The 24,031-nt window shown below is 36.4% G+C and overlaps 2 protein-coding genes across 3 annotated transcripts in view; one reads left to right on the top strand and one right to left on the bottom strand.

Annotated features, from left to right (window-relative positions):
• The first annotated feature begins 908 nt into the window (after positions 1–908).
• Positions 909–10,596, top strand: LOC121326737 (propionyl-CoA carboxylase beta chain, mitochondrial-like). Of its 2 annotated transcripts, XM_041270170.1 has the most exons (15): positions 910–1,179; positions 2,061–2,180; positions 2,500–2,568; positions 2,916–2,972; positions 3,195–3,308; positions 3,664–3,774; positions 4,227–4,335; positions 5,411–5,531; positions 6,243–6,324; positions 6,411–6,534; positions 7,512–7,619; positions 8,275–8,375; positions 9,097–9,195; positions 9,785–9,884; positions 10,036–10,594. In XM_041270170.1, the coding sequence occupies exons 1-15, from the start codon at positions 943–945 to the stop codon at positions 10,155–10,157; spliced, it is 1,674 nt and encodes a 557-aa protein (XP_041126104.1). In that variant the 5' UTR covers positions 910–942; the 3' UTR covers positions 10,158–10,594. The 2 variants fall into 2 exon arrangements, with proteins under 2 accessions (XP_041126105.1, XP_041126104.1); XM_041270171.1 differs by lacking the exon at positions 9,097–9,195 and having other exon boundaries at positions 909–1,179; positions 10,036–10,596.
• A 1,628-nt stretch (positions 10,597–12,224) lies between these two features.
• LOC121326736 (cohesin subunit SA-1-like) overlaps positions 12,225–24,031 on the bottom strand; it is a 34,828-nt gene continuing 23,021 nt past the window's right edge. The window contains exons 9-34 of the mRNA XM_041270169.1: positions 23,730–23,803; positions 23,525–23,648; positions 23,149–23,247; positions 22,886–22,965; positions 22,092–22,199; positions 21,273–21,387; positions 21,001–21,118; positions 20,724–20,827; positions 20,105–20,197; positions 19,845–19,934; positions 19,520–19,723; positions 19,148–19,218; positions 18,865–18,952; positions 18,579–18,659; positions 17,957–18,049; positions 17,403–17,577; positions 16,946–17,085; positions 16,555–16,656; positions 16,203–16,351; positions 15,812–15,940; positions 15,256–15,458; positions 14,703–14,871; positions 14,235–14,348; positions 13,850–13,964; positions 12,884–12,964; positions 12,225–12,531 (exon numbers count right to left, since the gene is read on the bottom strand). Coding sequence (XP_041126103.1) covers positions 12,508–12,531; positions 12,884–12,964; positions 13,850–13,964; positions 14,235–14,348; positions 14,703–14,871; positions 15,256–15,458; positions 15,812–15,940; positions 16,203–16,351; positions 16,555–16,656; positions 16,946–17,085; positions 17,403–17,577; positions 17,957–18,049; positions 18,579–18,659; positions 18,865–18,952; positions 19,148–19,218; positions 19,520–19,723; positions 19,845–19,934; positions 20,105–20,197; positions 20,724–20,827; positions 21,001–21,118; positions 21,273–21,387; positions 22,092–22,199; positions 22,886–22,965; positions 23,149–23,247; positions 23,525–23,648; positions 23,730–23,803 — 2,943 coding nt within the window. The 3' untranslated portion in view covers positions 12,225–12,507. The remainder of the gene's footprint in view (positions 12,532–12,883; positions 12,965–13,849; positions 13,965–14,234; positions 14,349–14,702; positions 14,872–15,255; positions 15,459–15,811; positions 15,941–16,202; positions 16,352–16,554; positions 16,657–16,945; positions 17,086–17,402; positions 17,578–17,956; positions 18,050–18,578; positions 18,660–18,864; positions 18,953–19,147; positions 19,219–19,519; positions 19,724–19,844; positions 19,935–20,104; positions 20,198–20,723; positions 20,828–21,000; positions 21,119–21,272; positions 21,388–22,091; positions 22,200–22,885; positions 22,966–23,148; positions 23,248–23,524; positions 23,649–23,729; positions 23,804–24,031) is intronic.

Below are 24,031 nucleotides of genomic sequence, written 5' to 3'. Positions count from 1 at the left end.
GTGTGTGTGTGTGTGTGTGTGTGTGTGTATATATATATATATGGTATATATATATATATATATATATATATATAAATATATAGATATAGACAGGGCTCCCTTGAGAAAGATATGTACAAATATTTAAACGTTTATATATATATATATATATATATGTACTGTCTATATATCAGATTTGCCTTTGAGTTTAACATTTTTTCTTTTTTAAAAGTATAGGTTATTGTAAAATAATGTGAACGAGAAGTATGTCAAGTCTACCATATCTGTTTACGCATTCTTGGAAAACCCGGCGGTAGAAATAAATACATCTCCTGTATACATCGATATTGTATCAAAGCCAAACCAAGTGCCACCATACAAAACGAAATACACTGTATTCTTTGAGAGCTCGAATCAGTCCTCAATAGAAAGTCTAATTTATTGTTAAAATAAAGAAAAATGTGACCTAAATCAACCACACTGGACAATTAGTTTTAAACATGTTTTTAATTTTTGTAAAATAAATAAATAAAAGTCTGATGCCTAGATCGCCTTGCTAGTATCACTTCCTTAAATTTAGTAGATTTAATAGATAATATTATATCACAGATATCGTTATCATTAAATGAGCGTCTGCGCCTTGACATAGTGTGAGTAGGCGTATTGTGCTGAAGGGTGAGGTACAATTTGGCCAATTGTGCTTTGATATCAAGCCAGAGCTTTGGGCAGATTTGTAGTCAAATTGGAGTATATTGAAAGGTAGAGTGCCTGTAAAGAAAAAAAAAAAATACAATCCCGCAACCAATTTTTACGCATGCGCTGCTGGTCCTTCTTTGTAGATTTATACACCTCCTCAATTCATTCTGGTACTCTGATTGGTGTCACAAAACCGGAGACGCGCGATAATTGGTCAGTGGTAGTTAAACACGATATAGTGATTAGCCAGTCAGAGGAAACTGCAGTATGGCGGCTCTGACCTCAGTGCGAAGTTGCTCCAGGTTGATTACTGGATTCAATGCCGGTTATAGGAGTCTGATCCGCGGAAGCGGGCTCCCTGGGGCTTCGGCCCGACCAAGACTGCAGCTTCAGCCGCGGTGGTACGCAGTTAGCTACTTCTCTGTGCAGGAAAGGATAGAGAATAAACGGAAAGCAGCGCTGGTCGGGGGAGGTCAGAAGAGAATTGAGGCACAACACAAGCGGGTGAGTTCTCAATGTCATACCAGAATGTAGCCGGCAGTCTGGACTTAGGTAGTTGTGGAAGTTTTCTTTTGCTATCTATTGAAAACTGTCAGCGGTACTTGCTAGCCCACGTACTACCTGCCAAGAACAAGAAAGTAGCCCTTCCGTAAACTTTCTTTACCTGCAGCTGCAAGTACTCCGTAATCGTGTTGTAAATGTGATTCATGGATTATTTTACTTCATAATTTCAGTTTCCCATGGTTCATCTTTATTAGAACCCAGACCTTGGTTTACTTTCCAGTTAATGTACATTGCACAAAGCTGGATACAAGGAACACTTCCCTTTCTTCCACTTACCAGCCTGTCACACAGAAGGGCTTGACCCTGCTGCTTATTAACTGAGTCTAGAAGCTCCAGTGTAGCTCGGGGAAGCAAAGTAAGAACATGTACAACTAAAAAAAAAAAAAGAAAGTTGCTGCTTTTAATTTTTTTTCTTCAATATTTTGTTATAATGAACACATTACAGGAATCGCCAAAACTAGCAAAGGCAATTGCCCTTCAAATATGTAATTGTGTTGGTACAATCTACAGAGGCGGAACTGATCAAATTAACCTCACCTCTCATAGCTAAAAATGCTAATTAGATTGTGATACTCTTTATAACTGCTAAAGAATATCTTAATTAACAATAACCCCACAGCCAATAGTGGGACAAAGTTAATAGATGTGATTTAACTTTAGCATACTGTAAATGGACTGATTTATTTTGAAATAGTTACTTCTTACTTCTACAGCCATGTGTCATTTGTAAAACTTGGGTCTGAGTATGTTGCACCTTATTTGGGTTGCGTTTCATATTGAATTGATCAGAAGGAGACTGATTAAGTGTTTTCTATGTGCAGGGTAAGCTAACGGCTAGAGAGCGTGTTGATCTGCTGCTGGATTCAGGCACCTTTGTTGAATATGACACGTTTGTGGAACACAGGTGTTCAGACTTCGGCATGGAGGCTGATCAAAACAAGGTATCTATCTATCTATCTAATCAATCAATCAATCAATCAATTGGCCTGTAACGATCTCAATCCATGAGTATTCCTAATATAATTCTGATTCTAACGCTTTATCAATAAGATTAACATCACAATTCTAATATAGTACTGCTGATGTATGTAAAAAAAACACTTATGTCATTTATTAAAATAATGTAGTTGACTTTACTATAAAGCAGACAATGTTGTTATGGATTTCTATGAAAATCTTGAGCTTGATCCTAATTTTTATTCTACAGTATATGATAACGTTAGTTTTGTAAATGGTAAATAACGTGACTGCGCGTTCCAGTTTCCAGGAGACAGTGTGGTCACTGGTCAGGGCCGTATTAATGGAAGATTGGTATATGTCTTCAGTCAGGTAAGCGTTTATTTATTACCCCCTTTTTGGGGAAGTGATTTTGACTGCCTATCAGAGCAAGCAGGGTACTGTTTATCTTTGTTAGGAAATGTATACATTAGCCTTTTATGTCAGATAATCTGTTGCTATTAATATTAATTACAGTGCCTAACTTAGATGCTGAATAGTGTCTATAAATACTACAGCAAATATTAAGCATTATATGCTTGGTAAAGATATAACAGGAACCTTGCATGCAGCCACCCTTTACAGATCCAGTTATTATCCACTGCCCATTATAATCCAGGTGTCAGCCTAGTGCTTTGTTTTCTGTGAAGGTGTGTTAATCCTTGTTCTTGGTTTTGCAGGATTTCACCGTGTTTGGTGGGAGCTTGTCAGGCGCTCATGCCCAGAAGATTTGTAAGGTAATGTACCCAGAAAATATAGAAATCGCATAACTGTTCAGTGATAAAAGGAGTGCAATCTGGGGGTCATTTCCAAGTCCTATTACTTCTCAAGAGGTTTACTTGGTATAGGTTAGTTCTGAAAGAGTAAAATTTAAAAGTGAACTCTAATTGTATGGAGAGGTATCTGATAGTGGTATTGTATAGAAAGGGATCTGACAGCGGTATGTCCTCCCCTTACAGATCATGGACCAGGCGTTGCTGGTGGGCGCTCCTGTCATCGGACTCAATGACTCCGGGGGGGCCCGCATCCAGGAAGGGGTGGAGTCTCTTGCTGGCTACGCAGATATATTCTTGGTAAGATGTCTGTCTGAGCAGTTATGAGAGGGAGGATTAAACAAAACAAAAAAGTGCAACACAGGATTGTGGAATTAGATTTGAGCACTTTTATCCCTTCATGCACCAGTGTTATTAACTTGTTCCTTCTTTCATGTTAATGCCCCCCCCCCAGCTGAACATGTAAGCTCCATTTTGAGGGAAAAGGGGCTTAAAGGGACTTTTGCGTCACCACAAACACTGTATACTGATCACATTTTTCAACCATTTGACTACTGAAGGTTTTTTTGTAATTAGCATTTTGTACTTCATATTACTACTCCCTTATCAGAAATTATAACTTTGTTCCTCATTTATTTATTTATTTTTTTTACAGAGGAATGTAAAGGCTTCAGGAGTTGTTCCTCAGATCTCCCTCATAATGGGTCCTTGTGCCGGTGGAGCCGTCTATTCTCCTGCCTTAACTGACTTCACGTTTATGGTGAAGGTACAAGATACAATTCTTATTGAAGCTCTATAACACAAATGATAAACCTGTTCCAAAGCTAGAATTGATTTCCCGCTGCTCAGTGCAGATGCCCCTGAGATCCTCTTTGCTGGGCTGAGAGCTCTCTGCAATGTGTTCTGATGGTTTTCATCCAAGTCAGCTGGTTTTCAGACCATGGGAATCTATATTTACCTTCCCCACCACCATATTTGCAGGATAGCACAAGAAACAGCATTGAAAAGACTAAAGAAGTATGTATCTATTTGCATTCTGCTTTAGTAATGGGACGTTTCTTTTTACTTTTTACTAGTTTATGTCATTGTCATTGTGTATTGCGGGTCCTTCAAAATATATATTTTATGGTGATGAGAATTTTTGTTTGCTAAGATTCTTTAGGATGCTCAAAGCCATGTTCTGTTAACAAAGACTGGTTCGTTTTTTGTTTCTTGTAGGACACCTCGTATTTGTTCATTACAGGCCCAGATGTAGTGAAGTCAGTTACCAATGAGGATGTGACACAGGAGGAGCTTGGTGGTGCAAAGACTCATACAGCTGTGTCAGGTCAGTCTTTACTGGTAATGAAACCAAAGGACAGGGTTGTTTAATTGTAATCCCAGTGGCGCAGTGCTGTTATATAAGTATATTGATTTATTTGTTTTTTTTTATGTTTCAGATTAATTTGTGACATTACTTGCACATTATCATGAAAGGCATTATACTGTAATTATAAACATCACAAACCCTAACCCTGTATCTGAGGCTGTGCACTTTCTATAATTATAGAATATGTGCAAAGCATCTAAGCCAGTGTATAATATAATCATTGACTTTCAATTAGAAGCCATCATCATCAGCTGCTATTATCTGCAGACTGCTCTGCCGCTTTACTGTTTGTTGTGATTCCTTCCACTTGAATTTCTGTGCCCGACACGATTTAAATTAGTGCATAAGACAACTGCTGGAAAAATCTAACCTAGCAAAAACCTTAAACTGATCCAAAGCCATACTGAGGCTGACTGATCGCCACTGTATTATTGTAATGTTGTTTTTATGAAGGAGGCTTGCAGTGTTCCTGAGCAGGAGCTCGGTTGAAGATCATGTGTGATGGGGTGGAAGGCGGGTTGTTATTTTAAGAAACCTGTTACACAAGGACTTTCTTACATCTCCAGAACCTTTTGCGTGTGTAAGGATTGATACATTTAAATGATGTCTTGACTCCTAGCCACACTGAATCCAAAGCCTCATCTCAGAGTGGGTTTAATGATACAGAGCCCCATAATGAGGCTAGTGTATAATTAACTGGTAAGTGCACTCTGGTTGTGCTGGTCTTAGTTTTTGCATGCATAGTCAGATGCATTTATTAACGCTGGCTAATGCAGATCGCATTTTGCTACAATATGCTTCTATATAGATACAGTACAAATTGGAATGCATTGCACCACAAGAGCCAGACTGACACACTTTTTACATGTATCTCTGTGTGGAGGCGATCCTAGTTCAACTGGCTCAAGCTGTTCAGTCCTGTGCCTCTACTGTCAATTGCATAGCTTTGTATAGACTTCCAATTCCCAGTGTTAACCCACAGTGCTACCTCGTCTCTTGTTTTAACAGGGTGTCTGTGCTTTTGTTTTTGTAGGTGTGGCACACAGAGCGTTTGAGAATGATATAGATGCCTTGCTGACTCTGAGAGAGTTCTTCAACTTCCTACCTCTCAGTAACAAGGATTCTGCACCTGTCATTGAGAGCCAGGACCCCAGGTTAGTGAGAGCTGGAGAATGTTTTCATGGGACATGAAATGGGATGACCGATGGGGTAAGGGCTAGTAAGTCCGGGGGTTTGAATCAGTTGTAGCTTGGGATGGAGTTCCAAGATCTAGAAGAAGTAATGTCTACTTGGGCTGAAAGCATTCTTTGCTTAAAACCTTTTATTTAAACCCTTCTGCAGTAGCTATTCCGTTGTTTCAAGATATGTTTTCAGTGACATCTATTGGTCATAATAACACATTGCAAGCAAATGTTTATGAATGAATAAAAGGTAAACAGTACCACTGCAGACTAAAATAGACATATTGCCATCTACTGGGTAAATCCAAAATAGCACCAACCCACAATAATGAAGAAAATGTTTCCATTTACAGCCAACCCAACCTTTTTTTTTTTTTTTCACATATGTAACTTGTGTCCTTCAGTTTTGCAGTACAGTTTTTACAGTCAATCCTTTTAATGGTTGCTTTGTAATTCTCAGCCAAAACAAAACTCCCTTAATGCAAAATATTTATTAATCTCATAGGAGCTGGAAGGGTGTTACTCACAGTGCATTTTTAATACCAATGGCACCAGTTGCCAACTCTGTATGGGATATTGTCCACCATGCTTGACTTACTGCATCTTTGCTTTTACTTGATTTTTAAACCATTAAAAGTGAATCCATATAAATGCATCGTTCTTGTCAATTGTTTTGTATTCTAGTGAGCGTCTTGTTCCTGGCCTGGACACAATAGTTCCATTTGAAAGCACCAAAGCTTATGACATGCTAGACATTGTCCGTGGGGTAAGTAGACAGGGCCTGCCTGTTATCTGAACTATAAGAATCTGGGATCTAGTGCTGCTTTGCCAATTATTTCCTATTTATTGCAGATCGTTGATGAAAGAGAATTCTTTGAAATCATGCCGAACTATGCAAAGAATATCGTTGTTGGTTTTGCCAGAATGAATGGGCGTACTGTTGGGATTGTGGGCAATCAACCTAAAGTAGCATCGGGTGAGAGACTTGCATTTCAGTACAATCTAAAGTCCAGGTTGTGTTACAGAAGGCCCACCTCCCTATTGTGAAAGCTCGGATTACATTTTACAGCCGTGTGTTTTAAGCAGGCTTGATTTGTAATGTTGTATGCAGTATGTAACAATACTTTCTTTAAGTCATGAATCGTAATAGAGGCCTGAATCCTTAGTATTGTAGTAAAACCAAAAGCACCACAGGGCTCATTGTAGTTCACCAAGTGGTTCTTGAATGAAGAAAAGTGCACTTCATAGTTGGCATGATGAATACATACCCTCCTTATTGCATTTTTGTCTTTTAACAAAATAATCCACAATTAAATGATTATTTGATTTTATGCATATACAAGTAGCCCATCAGGACCATCACATACAGTATATCGTGATGCATATTGTGTGGTGACCTGCATATCATGATACATATATCATGACATTAAGTGTATACAGCTCATTTATTTATATTAGTGCACAGAGGAGGGTGAGGTACAAACATTAAACATTGTAGGGAGAACTCTCATATATATTATAGATTCTATATATACATATATATATATATATATATATATATATATATAGTATCTATATATATATATATAATATATATATATCAATATATATCTATAGATATATAGTATATTAGAATATATATATATCACTATAGAGTATATATTGTTCTCAGTACAGCTTGAAAGAATAGGAGCACACTAAAAGAGCAATGTTCTTTTATTGACTGTGTGCCTAAGGCTCAAGAAAATATACAGAATGTTGTGGAAATCCAAGCACTCACCAGGTATCTGCTGTTAAGCTTATATATTTATTTATTATTAAAACATCATATGAAAAAAAACCCAATGAAGCACATTCATGCAAGCTTTCGAAAGGTTCAGATATTTTGTTCTATTTTTAACCCATAACTTCCAAAACACAATTTCATATTCTAATGTAAAACTTTTGCTTTAGGTTGCTTGGATATTAACTCTTCTGTGAAGGGAGCCCGCTTTGTGAGATTCTGTGATGCATTCAATATACCGATCATCACGTTTGTAGATGTCCCTGGATTTCTTCCAGGTCAGTACGAATTGGATTATAAGAAATGAGAGTTCTATCTAAAGTGTTACAGAAACCCACTGCAATGTTTACAAGAAACACATTACCTTTGCTGTGTCTTGCATAGTCTCTCTAAATTGTCTTGGATAAAGGTGTCTGCTAAATTAACAAATAACATAATCTAGGTGAAAGAGTTCTAAGCATTGCAGTGTGTCCAGTTCATGCACCCTCCTGCAACAATGCTCTTATTTGAAATGCGTGTAGTATTGTGGGAACAGAAAACCAGTATCGTTGCAGGAGAGGCAGTCATCTGGATGCAATGCGATCCTTAAGAGATTTTTTAATTTTTATTTTTTTACCCTGGCAAACACTGCCAAGTAGAAATGTATTGACCTGATGATGTATGAACCATGTGCTATTAAAATTTTCAGGAGTCAGCAAAGTTTAAAAACCCTGCTATACGGACAACACGGGACACAGCAAAGGTAACCTAATGTGTTTCTGTAAACACTTTGCTGATTTTATTTTAGTATTTCGTTCTGCATGATAACACTCTTGAGTGAGGTATAGCTAGGATATTGCTTTATTTCAGAAACCAATCTCTGCTGTTGATGATCCATGTAATGTTGCCATGTTCTATTTCCCACTTTTAACTGTTTACCTTTTAAAATCACAGGAACTGCCCAGGAGTATGGAGGTATCATCAGACATGGTGCTAAGTTGCTATTTGCATTTGCTGAAGCAACAGTGCCAAAAATCACAGTGATCACCCGAAAGGTAGGGCCACAGCAAGGGAAATCGCACATGGTTGCAGTAGAACTAGGGCTTTTAGTTTTTGGGTTTTATTTTCCATCTCTCTCCCTCCCTTTAAGCCTTTATAGTTGTTAAGGCTTAACTGAATACCACATTGTTAAAATTAGCGAGGCACTACTAGAAACTAATGCAGTGGAAATTAGTAAACTGAATTCAGCGATTAGAGCCAGCTCGAAATTGCAGGTTCAAATAGAATCGGGTGAGATCAATGCACATCGTTTGTTAACTCAATCAAGATGAAGGTAAAAAGAAACAGCTTCCTTTGATAACTAGCGTTTGATTTAAGAAAGCAAATGTTCAAAAGGGACATCACATGATCAAAAATAAAACCTGAAAACTAGAAGCCCTAAGTATAACCAAGGTTATCACTGACTTGAACAGAGTGAGTTAAGTGACAATGAAAAACAGCACAGGAAGTGACTTTACCAGGATGTACCGTAGCAGCAACTTTACTTCAACTACAGAAATATAAAATAAAAATCAGAGAACAGAAATATCTTCAACACATTAAAAGGTGGGTAATAAGTAATACAATGGATTTTAAAACATTGGTTGAAAATCAGAAGTCCATGCTGATCTATTTTAAATATCTTCACCTAAATTTAGATAGGAAAACTATACATGGATACAAAAATATAGGTAGATTTAATTATTTTACAATACTAAGAGTCTTGTTTTGGCCTAGGCATATGGTGGTGCCTACGATGTGATGAGCTCTAAACATTTAAGAGGAGATGTGAATTATGCGTGGCCTTCAGCTGAGGTTGCAGTCATGGGTGCAAAGGTATTTTTTTTTTTTTTTTTTTTGGGGGGGGGGGGGGGGGGGGGGGGGGGTGCCAGCAATAAGCATTTAGGATTTCTAAACAAATGCAAGTGTGTGGAAGCGACAGACCTTTATAAAGGCTTAGTTGTATTCAACGCATCAAACAAATACCAACTTTGGCATCACTGCACAGGGTCCATGTTAAACTCCTTAGATTGGACAAGCAATGTTAAAAAAAAAATAAAATAAAATAAAGTTAAATGCTAACTTAGCCTTTTCCCCTCACGTAAAAGGGGAAAGCTGTGGTTTCATACTATGCCCCTCTGAATTACAATAAAAAGCTTCACCCAAGTTATGAGGATCACTTGCTTGCATGCAGACCACCTTTTTTTTTTATTATTAATTATATGGAATCTGAAACCTATAGGAGAATAGGGATTTCTGAAGCGTCAAATTTCACAAACCTTTCAGCATGGTTATAAAGGGCCTTGGTTCTGGTTGCTTGGTGCAGTTTTACTCCTTTTTGCTGTAGGAATACACTATCTATATTTCAGCTTTGGGAGTTACTCTGGTGTCATGAAATCGTATACATGTTGTTGCGGTTTTACAGGGTGCTGTACAGATTATATTCAGAGGAAAGGAAAATCAAGCAGAGGCAGAAGCAGAGTATGTGGAGAAGTTTGCAAACCCCTTTCCAGCAGCTGTAAGAGGTATGCATTTGGTATTGCACTGTTTGAGAAATATACTGCACCTTGCAAAAGACTACCACAAACAGTACATGTTTTTCTTATCTGGAAATATTTACATATGTCAGTTGTGTCAGGATTTTAAGGTTACTAATTTCTGAACTGTTTTGTGCAGGTTTTGTTGATGACATCATTCAGCCTTCAACCACTCGAATGCGCATTTGCCGTGACCTGGAAGTGCTGGCTAGTAAGCAGCAAAATAACCCCTGGAAGAAACATGCCAACATTCCTCTGTAAATACACATCAAATAATACATTTTATTTGTATTGGGACTTTATATTGTAGTAAGAGCGGTTCCACAAATTCTAGAATTAAAAAAATAAATGTTGTACAAATTGTTGAATGGACTGTTTTCATATTACTTAAATTGCAAATCTGATTAACATTGCCCATACTTCCTAAATCAGTCCTTTTTAGGTCACTTATTTAGGTAAAAATAACAAATAATGAGTCTCTCTTCCTGTGTTACTCCGAACTAAAACTTGAAAATGAAGCACGAACACCAAAGTATGATTTTCAATTTGTTATTCTGGGGTTAAGTTTATCGTAAAGCCAAGTTAGATTAAAATGTTTAATGCAGAAGTAAAGAATCTATTGCGACTGATCAAACAGATAAGATTCAGAAAGTAAATCAATCTACAATTAGAGAAGATCCAATCAACAACTTAATTTTGATTTTTTTTTTTTTTTTTTTTTTTTTTTTTTTTTTTTTTTACATAGTACAAATTGATAGGCTTTTAACCTTGGAACCAGGTGAATCAATGTATTTAACTACTGCAGAAACCCAATACAAAACTCATTCTAAAAACACACAGTTTTAGAACAGTTTATTAAAAGGAAAAGGTGAAGCATCAGCTTTTAAATTGTACAAAAAGAAAACTTTAATATTGAAAATGTACAATTTACAGGATTACTAGCAAAACCAAGAGAGACACAAAATATAAAACCTATTGACTTTGAACTGAATTTGAAATCCACCATGGAAGTACCTAGGTACGAAACCTTAATTACATATTTTTCTACAATACTGTCAAATTAGAATTCCATTTCAATACAGATGACTGAAGGATAAGGTTTGTTGTGATTGAGACACAAACCATGCAGCTTCTATGCCCACAGAATTACAATGAGGACATGTTAAACCAACCACTATCTCTCTCACTAGATCTTTTGTATGTACACTAATTTACCTGCTGAAGCAGCCTTGCAGTTGGGAGTTACTCTGCCCGCTGGTGGTTGAGTTACCATGCCATCCACTATTTGGCAACAGATCTGTTCAAATAGAACTGTACAAACATTTGACACTCACTTGGATTCAAAACTACTAGAAATTCAAAATATTTATTTGTTTAAAAACCCTGGGTAAATGATTAGTACGATTTTCTGGAAAATACTTAAGAGCTACAGTTTTATTATCTGTACATGTTAAAAATGTTATATTTCCTTTTTACTTTGTTTTAAAACTGATAGATTTTAAAATTTGAGCCTTCAGAAGTGTATCATAAGAAGTTGCAGCTAAGATATAAAGAGACTGTTTATCCAGATTGCATCTGAAAACATTTTACCAGAAGTTAGTTTCTAAATTGAGAATGTGTGTGTGGAAGATAGATTGCAGTGTTCCCCTTAAAGAAAACTACTTAAAAAAAAAAAAAAATCCTGTGGACACCAATCACTTGCCAGACCAAATTACATTAGAGTCAACACATTAGTGTGGCAATTATGAAGCAAATTGCATTTCTTTGTCTTCCCATGAATGAACCTTCATTCTACTCCACAAACTTACTGAACCCAGTGTTTTTGGCTAAATAACAGAGTCCTAAAAATATATATTTATAAACCTGTGTATGCATACAAAAATAAGGCAACATGAAAACAAAACTGACTGAACAATGAAAGACCACAGAATGACAGTGACCCAATGATCAGTAACAATTATCAAACATTTACATCTGTAAAAACCATGGCGAAACAAGGAGATTGTTTCTAACTCCAGGATAAAGCGTACCACATTGCTAACCAAATCCAGTGCGATTTTAAAAAACACGTCTTGTTTCTAGTCTAGTATTGCAGCATTGCTATCTAACTTGACATTAGCAAACAAAATTAATGTATGTTTTTTAATGTACAGTATGTATTTAAAAGATAGATTATATATATATATATATATATATATATATATATATATTATACTATATATCTTATATATATATATATATATATATATAATCTATCTATATCTTCAGCAATGTGTTTTGTGTATCCCCCCCCCCCCCCCCCCCCCCCCCCCAAAAAAAAAAAAATAAAAAAAAAAATCCGAGGTCAGCAGCAGTATCACCTGCATTTAACAACTTTAAGAAAGCCATTCATCCTCAGGAAGAAGTACTGCTGCTGTACACTACAAGGGTGACAAACCTTTTGATAGTTCTTGCATGGTCTTCTGGTCTGACACTTGTTTTACTTTTTAAATTATTTATTTTTTTTGTCAAAATAAAAGTAGATCAATTTTAGAATGTTATATAACAAGCAATCACAGTATAAAGGCCCCTTGCTCCATACACATTTCAGCTCTGTTTTGCAACTTTCCTTTCAGAACATGGGCATCCCGAAACCCTACAGAAAAAAATAAAGAAATGATGATTAAACGTAATGCTATTTTGGAAGTATTCCTGCCTGCCCCCCCATTCTTTTGTTTTCTCTTAAACTTCTAAATATGTACAAAATGAATTACATGAAACAGTGTAAAGAATGTACTGGCATATACGCGGAGACTGACACTCTCACTAATGTTTAAAAGCATGTCCTATCATGCCGATTAGTGGTTCTTGATGCATGTAAAGCTCAAAAGTGTGACACACACATGGCATTCCCACAATACCCCCCCCCCCCCCCCCCCCCCCCCCCCCAGCAGGAATAATTAAACCACTTACAAACAGAGATTAAAAACTGATGAAATTATACATACTGAATCATCTTCTATGATAGCTGCAGAGTCAAAGAAATCTGGTCTTAATTCAGCCCTCTCCCGTCTGTTCCTCGAAGGAGGCTGTGAAAATATTAAGGCAAGTAAATCAGTATATGAAGCTGACACATAACTGAAGCAGCCAGGGATTATGTCAGGCCATCCTCAGATAGAACCTATTAGTAGCAAATCACACTGAGTTACTGAGAGTGAAGACCTCACACACAGAATGTCAATGACAAAGTATTTTATTGTGTTTAAACCACAAGAGGTTTTTTGAAAGCAGGACAAAAGACTTTAATAAATCAGCTTTTTTGCCGTTTCATTTTTTAAGTGGATACTTCCAATCAAGTTGAATGTGAGACACGGTAAAGAGTGCATGACAAACACACTACCTGATTTAAAGTAGCCACCAAATACATACATCATATACACAACATGCCAGAGATAAAAATGACTACAGGAGACTAAAGGCAAAGGTGCTCTTTCATTAGCAGGTAGAATTGTCATTATAACATCACAACAACAGTAAACAATGGGTGTGTTCAGTAAGTGAGCCGCTCAGTAAAATAACCCACTTAATGGCACGCTCAGTTCCGCTTCTCCTGAGCAGCTCAGTGTCCTGCATTGCACATTTCAAAAATTGGTGATCCGAGTGAGCAGAAAAATTCTCACTCAGAGCTGCAAGTGATTTTTCAATTATTTAGAAACATGTCACTGTGCTGTACAAACATATATACTATTCAAGCCAAGTATCTTTTGTACATTTTAACCTATACAAGTACACTACACTATTTTATAACAAAATATTGTTGGAGACATAGTATTTAAAAATAGCAAAAATGCAAACCTAACTTGCTTAAGAAAAGCAATAAATTGTAGCTTAATCCTCTTTACAAAATTCAACACCTGTTGGTGAGACTTCTGAATTAAAAAAAAAAAGAAAACCCAAATGATCACACAACTCACTAGATCAATGACCATGGTGTCTTCAAACTCTTCATTCATGTCCTCCAGCTGGCCACGTGATGACATCATCACGTCTTCGAAGATCGGCTCTGCATCATCCTCCATGAGGCCTCGACTACAGCAAATGTGAAACAAAAAAGTTAAATAAAAAAATTAGCATCTTATTTACATGCCCCACTCACACACATAACCTATGCTTAAATGGGATTTAACTAAAAAGGTTTCTAGCTGCAACAGTTGAGCATCACTTTTTAGATTGTGGTGACGTTGTTACTTAATATGTTTGATATAAATATCACTTAGTAAAGTAGTGCATAAGGAACTACTACTGCAAGAGTCCAGCATATATTCAAAATATAAGCTGGAATGGTTCTTCAGCACTTACACAGTTTGCCGGACACCACCACTTCTTGCTTTCATGTAATTCATGCCCGTTCTGTCTTTCCGGTTTACATCCTCCAACTTCTGTTGACCTAACCAGGACATCTGCATTTGTTGACTAAACAGAATATAATGAGTTGAATATTCATTTTCTTTAAAATGTGGAATCTTAAAAACATTAAAAAAACTCAAGCGAGCATAATTCCATCAGTTTAGACTGGTTTACACTTATCCTGGGATCCCCAACTCCACTTTTTAGTTATATAACAAAGGACCAGAACTTGAGTAAAATCATGTCCCTGATCTGAGCAAAATCAGGTCCCCGAGTATCACTCCAAGTTTAAGTTTACTTCAGCTACAGGGAAGGAACATTTAGAGGGTATTACTGAAACTCATGTCGGGTGCAAAATTCTAACCCTGGTTTAAAAACGTAAGATTACAATATAATTCTCAATAAAAGGCAAGCTCTTACTTGTGTACATAGTCTGTTTCAGAGCCTGGCTCAGAGTCTTGGTCTGGTATATGTTCAGCTGCTTGCCGGGGATTTTCTCGGAGAACTGTGGAGGTGAGCTGTGGTGTCTGCAGGGCTCCAGGGGTCTGGAGAGTGTCTCTCATGATCCAGGAGCTTTCCACACTTTCCTCTACAGTTTCAGGATACCAAGAAAGAAAATGAACAACATGATCCAAATACTATATACTTCATGCAATACTGGAAGTAAGTAAATAAATAAAAGTATGAAATAGTATTATACCCACATAATGGTTTAAAAATTGTTCTCACTACTTTAACCATACACCTAGCTTGCATGGCTGATCAGACATTCACATAGTGGGCTGCCACTTCTGGGGGTTTTAAAAAGAAACCACCACAATTAGACAATTTCTGTATAAGTTTATTTGTTAAAGGTCTTGGTCTACAATAGTTCCATGTGTAATGATGGCAAACCACCGACTCCAAGTAATACAAGGAAGGTACTCTTCTTTCTTATCTCCTTGGGTCAAGTTTTGTATGGCTTTTTCCTTACCCTCTATCCGTTTCTTGTGAAGAGGAGGTCGCCCTTTTTTACTCCGTACCGACGTGGCTTTGCTGCTGCTTCCGCTGGTGACAGATAACCTGTCCTCGTCGCCACCAGTAAGAAGAGAGTTCCTGTATGAGATGAGGGGCAGCCACACGTCCTCCCGCCGCTCCATCATCTGCTCTGACATGAACTTCTCCAGATAAGAGTGTCTGCAATCAATCCAACAGAGAAAGTGAAAACAAATAATTTTTATATATATATATATAAAATTATCCCCATTTACCATGAATAGCTTTGTGCTACTAAAAGGTCCATTTGACTGCAGGTTCTTACAGTAAATCTGAAATAACTGCAAGCCAACTTGCATGCTGCTGCAACAAATTTAGAACATGCATTGTTGCTTTTTCTTAAATAATTCTATTTTCTGAGGAGATTAAATAGCAAAGTACATTAAAACAAATTAACATTTATAGAAATATCTGTGTTTTGCACGTTTTTATGCAAGGCTACCACAATATTCTGTAGCAAGCTCAGTATCAGGGAGGGTAGATGTTTTACTTACACTGTTTTTTTGTCTTGACGAAGGAGTTTGGAAGAGAACTCACTGAGAACTTCAAGGAAAGCAAGATTCGGAGGAGGAAATTCTGGTCCTTTCGGGTTTTGATATTTGAAGGCAAACTCTATACCATCCCTAAAATTAAATTAAAGAAACATTTTTACAGTTAGGAGTAATGTTAAAGGATAATCCCCTAACATAGAAGCAGGGGTGGAATTCAAACCTTGAAGTCTTAATATTTAAATCTTCACCTTAACACCCAAATGAAAACAAAAACATAGTAATCCTTGGGTCCAGCAGCATACACAGCCACGACCACCTGCGACAAGTCATGTCTATCGGCATATAGACAATATACTTTCTCTCTTCTGGAAGCAGCTAGTCTACTGAAACTCACTTGTGCAGGGTTGCAACAGCCTCTCTCGTTTTGATCTGATCCAGACCAAAAGTAAGTGCAAATCTGCGAGCCAGCTCCTTAATTCCACTGACATGAGAGGAGGTTCTGTCCAGATTAGGTCCTTGTTCCTGAATAAGCTCATTAAAGAGCTAAAACAAATAGAAAGAACACAAGCATCAAAACAATTACATTTAAAAAAAAAAAACTGTACATGTATCTTGAATGTTTTGCCCATAAACCTTATTCATGAAATAATTTTAAGTAAACTGATACCAACTTGGTAATTTACAGCACTGAAAAGTTAACCTTGAGAGTTAATTTCACTTCAAAACAAAATCGCACATCTCCTTACCTGCTGCAAGCTAAGAATGAGAGTTTTGGCACACTGGATCTTGTCAGTTTGCCTTGTTTTACTTAGTGTTTCCTTGATTATATCTCCATAATCGTTGTAATACTAAAAAAAAAAAAAAAAAAAAAAAAAAAAAAAATGATACAGTTCTCAAACGTTCCAGTTAAAGTACTTCAACTGAAGTTATTTCCCCTTTGTACTGTGACTAATACACACAATATAGCCCAAATTTGTGTATATTTTCAAGTATCTGTGCTTTTCTGTAATTTCTGTCAAAGTAAATATATATTACAGGTATACACAGCATACATTGTCTCAAACATACAGCATGAGTGTTTAGGCCAATAGATTTTAAATGTTATATGCCATGAAAAACAGAAATGCAGCAGCTTACCTTCATATAGTGCTTGAAGATGTCAGCAGCAGCATGCATGTCAACAATATCATAGATAATGAGTTTGCTGAACGCTGCCAGGAGGTTTCTCCTCTTGTGTAGGGCTTCTATCTTATTAGCTTCATCTTCTTCATCCCCCTCTGTGGATGACACAAACCAATATTACATTACCTTTGGTAAATATGAAATGTGTTAAAACCAGACCCTTTAAATTAATATAAATTTAAAAATACATTGAAAAAAACAAAAACACAAAACACACATTTTGGCAAGCTTGGACACCACTGGCCATGTGCCCACAAACTCACAGGCCTGTATAAAAGGTTTAAGGGATAATTAGATCTCCATCAGCATTGTGACTCAGTTAAGTAAAAAAAACTGCAATTATTTCTAGAAAAAGAAATTAATGACGTTGTAAGAATTCTGATGTTGGGGTCCTGCAAATGGTTTTTCTTACCCATGCTTTGGTTCTCGTCATCTTGATCTATGAAGACGTGATCCATCACAAAGTTCAAGAGTTCATTCTGCAGCGGATTGTCTGGATTGAACACTAGAGGCTGCAGTCCCTCCCTGCTTCCCGACGTCAACTGGTGGCTGAAGATCATTAGAAGATCACAGAGGAGCATAAAGGCCTGAAAGAGCAAATTTCATTTGAATTGGCTTCAAATTGGTCTTAAAACAAAGCTTTGCTGCATGTAAGGCTATACGTAACCCTGTAGCATGTACTGCAAAAAGGAGCTGAGCAAATATAAATATTAGCAATAATACACCTACATATTTATCATAGTCCACCTGCTTAAATCAAAATTGAAAACTGCACTTCATTTGCAAACCTGTAAAAAACATTTCCTTTACAAAGACACAAAGTGTTGCTACAGTATTTTGGCAGCAGCAACTTCATTTAGTATAAAAGAGCACATGTAGTGTAGTATTCTGCAGTAGTACGACATAAGGCAGTAGTTAAAGGGATACAGTAAGTGTTACTTGTTTAACAGTGAATTCCCAACATACCTGTTCTTTAACTGGAGTGTTGACATTCGATAAGCATTGCTGGCAAACAGCAAGGAAAGACTTGACAACTTTTCTTAGTGCAATTAGATCATCCTGTGAACCAAATCAGTTAATGCAAGTCAATTTAAATCAATGCTCCTACAAGTAAAGGAATTCCATATTTAAATTTCAAGGGAACATTCTTTGTATATTTTAATTGTATTTCTCAAAGTCTCTAAAATGTACTTGCTATTAAGTTTGCATGGCTGAACTCACTTATGGCTTTTACACGGAATCTGTACTGAACAGGAAATATTATGCAAAACATCCATGTGTTTGCAACCACACGATCTCTTTATCAACTGAGAGACTGCTAATTCCACTGCCCACCACTTCAGAGAACACCTTTACCTGAATATCATATTGACCCTTCCTGTAAAAAGTCCCTTAAGCTTGCACTGTTCTTCATTTCAATGCATTATCTGCAGCCAAAAATTACTTACATACACTGTGAATATAGGTTTCCTTGATAACCACAAGGACCAGTCTGCACTTTTAGAAATATGAGAACTCTGGTGTGCCCTAGGGGCAGAGGGCCCTCAAGACCTATGCAGTGGCTGTTATTCTAACAATAAAAGTTTACCTTGGATGGGGATCCTTCTGTAATCGTGACAAGCTGCCAGAGAATAGAGTAGTGAGAACACTGCAGGGCCTGTACTGCAATCTGCAACAGGAAAAAAAAAAATCTTTAGCACAGCCATACAAGAACACTTTGAGATGACAGTAAATGCAACATGGTTTATAAAATAGTGAACAGAAGGTCAAAATAACCAAAATTAATAAAAACACACATTGAAAATGAAAATCGGGGATTTTGTATTAGAAAATACTGTGTGTATAAATCAAAGGTTCTAGTTGAAGATACTTACTTGCTCTGGCATTGATCCCTGCTCAACACCTGCCTTCAGCAACCTGTAGCAATTTCCAAACATATCCCACTTGGTAAGATCGTGTGCACTAAAACAAACAGAAAGAATAATGACCAATATTATAAAAACGTACACATCAGGGGTTATAATGTCATTAAATGAAACTGGAAAATGGTAAAACAAAAAAAAAAGAAAAAGCACACATACACATTACAAAAAAAAAAAAAAAAAAAAATCTATTGAGGTAGCAAAGGCTAACATCAGATATGAAATGTGCACATACTTATGGAATGCCGTTAGTCGCTTCAAAGTTGAAAGTACATTATAAATATCATCATCATCTGCTTCTTCACCCTGAGAACACAAACAAATTCAAATTCAGACAGTATAGAGAAGAAAAACTTGGCTAAAATGAGGAGTAACAAAAGACAGGTTTATGAAATCCCTTATCAGGAACGTTACTTTTTTTATACTCGTAAGGGAAATGTTCGTCTCAGTACACTCAACATGTCCTCTAGTTAATGTAGGATTAGTGTATTGTTTTTCCTAATTCTGGATTTTAAAATTTGCTTTACAAAAATTACAGAATCAATGGGATGTGTAGTCAGGAACATACTATATAACTGAGTAAGGTAGTCCAGTTCTTACACCATACCTCTTGCAGCAGTTCCTCCACTGAATGATTGAACCTGTCCACCAGCTCGTCTATGAGCTGACTGCGGGCAATGTCCACTCTGTTCATGATGGTGTATTCCTCACTGCACAGAATGCTATACGTTTTACTGCAGGCTTCCAACACATCTGTCTCTGTTTGCTTTTCCACCACAAACTTGATTTGTTTTAACAGGGCATCTAGGTGCTAAGTGAAAGAAGAAAAAAAAAAAAAAAGAAAGAAATCAGACCCTTTACACACTAATCCCTCTTTTTGGGAGATGAGATATATAAACCAGCAAAGATATGTAAACAATGTTAAATCCTACCTTCTCCATCCTCCCTGCACTATAGATGTCTAGGTCAAAATATTGAGGGATTTGTAATAGATTTGCCACCTTCTCAGAATCAGCTTGATACTGTAAAGAAAAACAAATGTTAAATCATCCAATTAATACATTTAAAAAAACAAAAAGGGGTAACTGTCACAAATCTATACAAATTTTAAAAAAAAGTCAGTGCTTTCTTAGCAGGATTATCAAGTGGACAAATAATTCCATCTCATTTAAAAATAAGTTCATCTTCTTACCTTGGAAAGCAACATTGGAAGTGCCATAATGAAGTGCTCAGTTAGCTTATTTTTGTCATCAATCTGTGTTTTCCTTTCTTTGGCAGTCAGTACCTTTGAAAAAAGTAGATTATCACATTCTGTCATCATTGCTCCTGGGCATATTTATCATGAATATCACAATACAGGAGGCTGTGGGGTCCAGTGGTTAAGGAAAAGGGCTTGTAACCAGGGAGGTCCCCAGTTCAAATCTGTGTGACCCTGAGCAAGTCACTTAATCTCTTGTGCTCCATCTTTCGGGTGAGACGTTGTTGTAAATGAGACTGCAGCTGATGCATAAGTTCACACACCCTAGTCTAAGTCGCCTTGGATAAGAGGCATCTGCTAAATAATAATTCTTATACTTACCATTATCAATAATAATAATAATAATAATAATAATAATAATAATAAGCTGAACAATACATGACACCCTGTCAGTTTAAAACAGGTCAGAAGAGACTACCTGTTCCGATATCATCAACTACACTTCAGGTAGCATGCTAAGCTAACAGTTGCTGTTTAGAATGTCTGCAGGGCATGTACTTCCAGACTGCAGTTTGGCAACAACTGGCATTTTAAAACCAATTAAAAATCTTACTCTCTTTCCAGTTCCTCTGCCAACTGGAGGGTGAGCCTCTGCTGCCTGTCGAATGGTGCACATCATTAGCTCTATCAGTGCAGTTTCCTGTCTGTCTGACAATACTACAAATAGAAAAGAAAAAAAAACAAAACAAATTTTGCAAAATACCAACTTCCAATGAACGCACACAAAGCAACAATAACCTGGCTTGCAAAATAGTCAGGGTGTAAATTGTGCAACAGCTGTAACATTTAAAGCTTGGATTTATTTAGTGCATACATATATAAAAATCTACCTTCCTCTCCTTGAACAGCCTCCTCCACCAGTAATTCAGTCATGCACTCCCAGTCCTTTAGCAGTTCCTGTGAGCTTTCCCATAAACTATCCACCAAATAGGCTGCATGCTCATGTAGCTGTCAAAGGAAAAAAAAAATTACAGTAACGTAAAACAGCTGTAGTCCAATCAGTGTTTCATAAATAAAATGAAAGAAAATACACCCTTCAAACCTGAAAAAATATTAAATGCACAGTTATCAGTATTCCCGATTATATACACAACACACTTACCTCACTTTCTAAGAAGAACAGTACAAGCATTCTAATGAGATTTCCATTAGGGCTATTTCTCCCTCTTCTCTTGGCCAAGGCCTCCTCTGCTTGGGGGTCATGTCGGCTGAACAACCTATTATGGAAAAGCAAAAAAAAAAAAAAGGAATGTAACCAGAATACTGCTGTTATGTGCACAAAAAATAGTAGTGTAGATGCCATTTCCTTCATAGAATTCAGCAATAATGATAATAACAATAACAGCCCTTGGTAATAGGGAAAAAATGTGGGATATAGTGCTGCCATCACCTACGCTTTTTGAACAACACATTAAATGTTGTTGCAGGCCAGCTTACAAAACTTTGTCATAAAATAAATACTGGTAAATAAATAAATAAATTTGGTGGTAGACTAACACATGACATCTGTTAAATTAGATGTATAAGTTCTTAAGCTCTGTTCAGGTTTCGTCTTTCACGTGATAAGTACGAATATCAGAATTCATGTAATTAAATGAACCTAAACAAAGTAAAATATTACTAGCCCACAAAAATGTTAACAGTAGCATTAGATCTTTACAACCTCAAATAAACAGTTCTTTCAAACAAGATTTTTATAAGCAATGACAACTAAGAAATAACAAAGTCCTTAAATATTTCCCCAACACTATTAATAGAAATGTCATGGTTTTATAGCGCTGGGGCTGTAAAATAAATGCTAGGTCTACCAATAAAAAGTAATCATTGACAAATAACTGGCAATAAAAATAATTTAAAATGGAAAGTTACAGCCTACTGAAATCATTAATGGAAAAAACGAAGACGTTTATTCCAGGCTTACTTCCTATGCAGGAACTCTCCCGCTGCTACTGCCACAGGGCGATGGGCCGAGTACACCAGATGGTACACATTCTCGCAGTCTTCATTGGACAGGGCATCCTCACTCCCTCTGAAACATTCACCAAACGCAAAGCAATACAGCCAATATTACAACACTGTCACCTGAAGTTAACATTTCTGGGGCTCTACAGAATGAATGAATGAAAACTAACTTTTTTTTTTTTTTTGTTCCTGGGTAGTAAGTGTTATTTCCTAATTGCTTATGCCTCAAAAGTATAGAAAATGGCTATTATTCCCCACAAACTTTGCTTTTGTGACCAGGACAGTGATATTTCAAAATATCACTATTTCTAATGGGAAAACGGGCAAATGTGTGTCTTTTCGTTCACATAAAGTCAGAAAAAGACAACATATGAATCCAAATGAACATGGGAGTAGTTTTTCGAGATTTACGATTCTACTGTAAATACAGTATAATCGTAAATCTCGAAAAACTACTCACTTCTAAATCTTTTGTAGCCATTTTTGCATTACTTTAGTATAAATACATGTTCATTTGGATTCATATGTTGTTTTTTTCTGACTATGAACCAAGACACACACATTTGCCCGTTTTCCCATTGGAAATAGTGATATTTTGAAATATCACTGTCCTGGTCAGAAAAGCAAAGTTTGTGGGGAATAATAGCCATTTTCTATACTTTTGAGGCATAAGCAATTAGGAAATAACACTTACTACCCAGGAACAAAAACACATTATAGCAGACATGTATAACTGCACAGAACTGTACTCACTGTAATACTAAAGTCACCAATCGAATGGCTTCTACAGCTACATCATACTCTTTATCAAGGGTCATGGACACAATTCGATCCTGAAAAAGATACACCATTGAAGATTAGAACGAGGATTAAAACATCATATTGACTTATTACAGCACAGCACTTTGTTACAAAATTAGATAAACACTTAATGGTGCAAAATACACATTGTAATAATGTATATATTTTCATAAAATAAATACTGTTGAAGTCATGAAACAATCCAGTTCTCTTACCTTAAACCTGTTTGTGAAAAGTTCCAATTTTGGAAAGAGTTCCCTGTTGGTGTAGAGATTTTGCAGAGCTTTCAAACACTTCAACCTGACTTCACCTTGCTAATGAGAGAATGTGATATAAAATTAGAAAGGTTCACAAGCAAGACAGCCAACTGACTGACAACACTGAGAAACTAAAATAAATCATTCTTTATATGCATTTCTCCAGATGAGAAAAAGACAGAGGATAGTTCCCTAATCTGTACTAAGTTGTGCTTTTGCTTTATAGATCTTGCCCCTAACAATCTGCTAGTATATCAAGCACAGTTACATATCAGAAATACAACTCTATAAAAAGGCCTGGAAACTATTTTTCTAAAACAGAATCTTAACTTACCCGGTCATGCAGAGTCCAACCAACATATTTAAGATAACTGTCATTAAGGAAGGCATCACTGTACATCTTCATCCAAACACCAATTTCCTCTATACAAATAGCTCTGATTTCAGCAATTGCATCCCTGCAAGTACAATTTATAAAAATATGGGTTTCAGCTTTAAAAAAAAAAGTCTGAAATTTGTCTTCACAAACAAATGCTTACCTATATCGGTGAACGAAAATACCCTTGAAAATAGAGTTCATCATATTTTCAATCTCATCCTGATTTTCTTGAAGCTGAAAAATAAATAAATATGTTGGTAAGTTTTACACAATACACCATTTTAAAAACATTCATTTTTAGGATAGAACGCAATTTATTTGGGCAGCAGTTTCCCCATACCCAATTAAGTATTTGTGAAAAAAACAGTTATTTTTACCGTTTGTACTATTTATTTTTTTGTACTATACAGATTTCCTTAAACAAAAATTGACCCAAAAAAAACTAGGATAAATACTTTTTGT

This window comes from Polyodon spathula, chromosome 14 (genome assembly GCF_017654505.1).
Source record: "Polyodon spathula isolate WHYD16114869_AA chromosome 14, ASM1765450v1, whole genome shotgun sequence".
Classification (NCBI taxonomy): domain Eukaryota; kingdom Metazoa; phylum Chordata; class Actinopteri; order Acipenseriformes; family Polyodontidae; genus Polyodon; species Polyodon spathula.
Note: the sequence above shows the minus strand (reverse complement) of the source record. Positions and strands in the feature narration are given on the sequence as shown.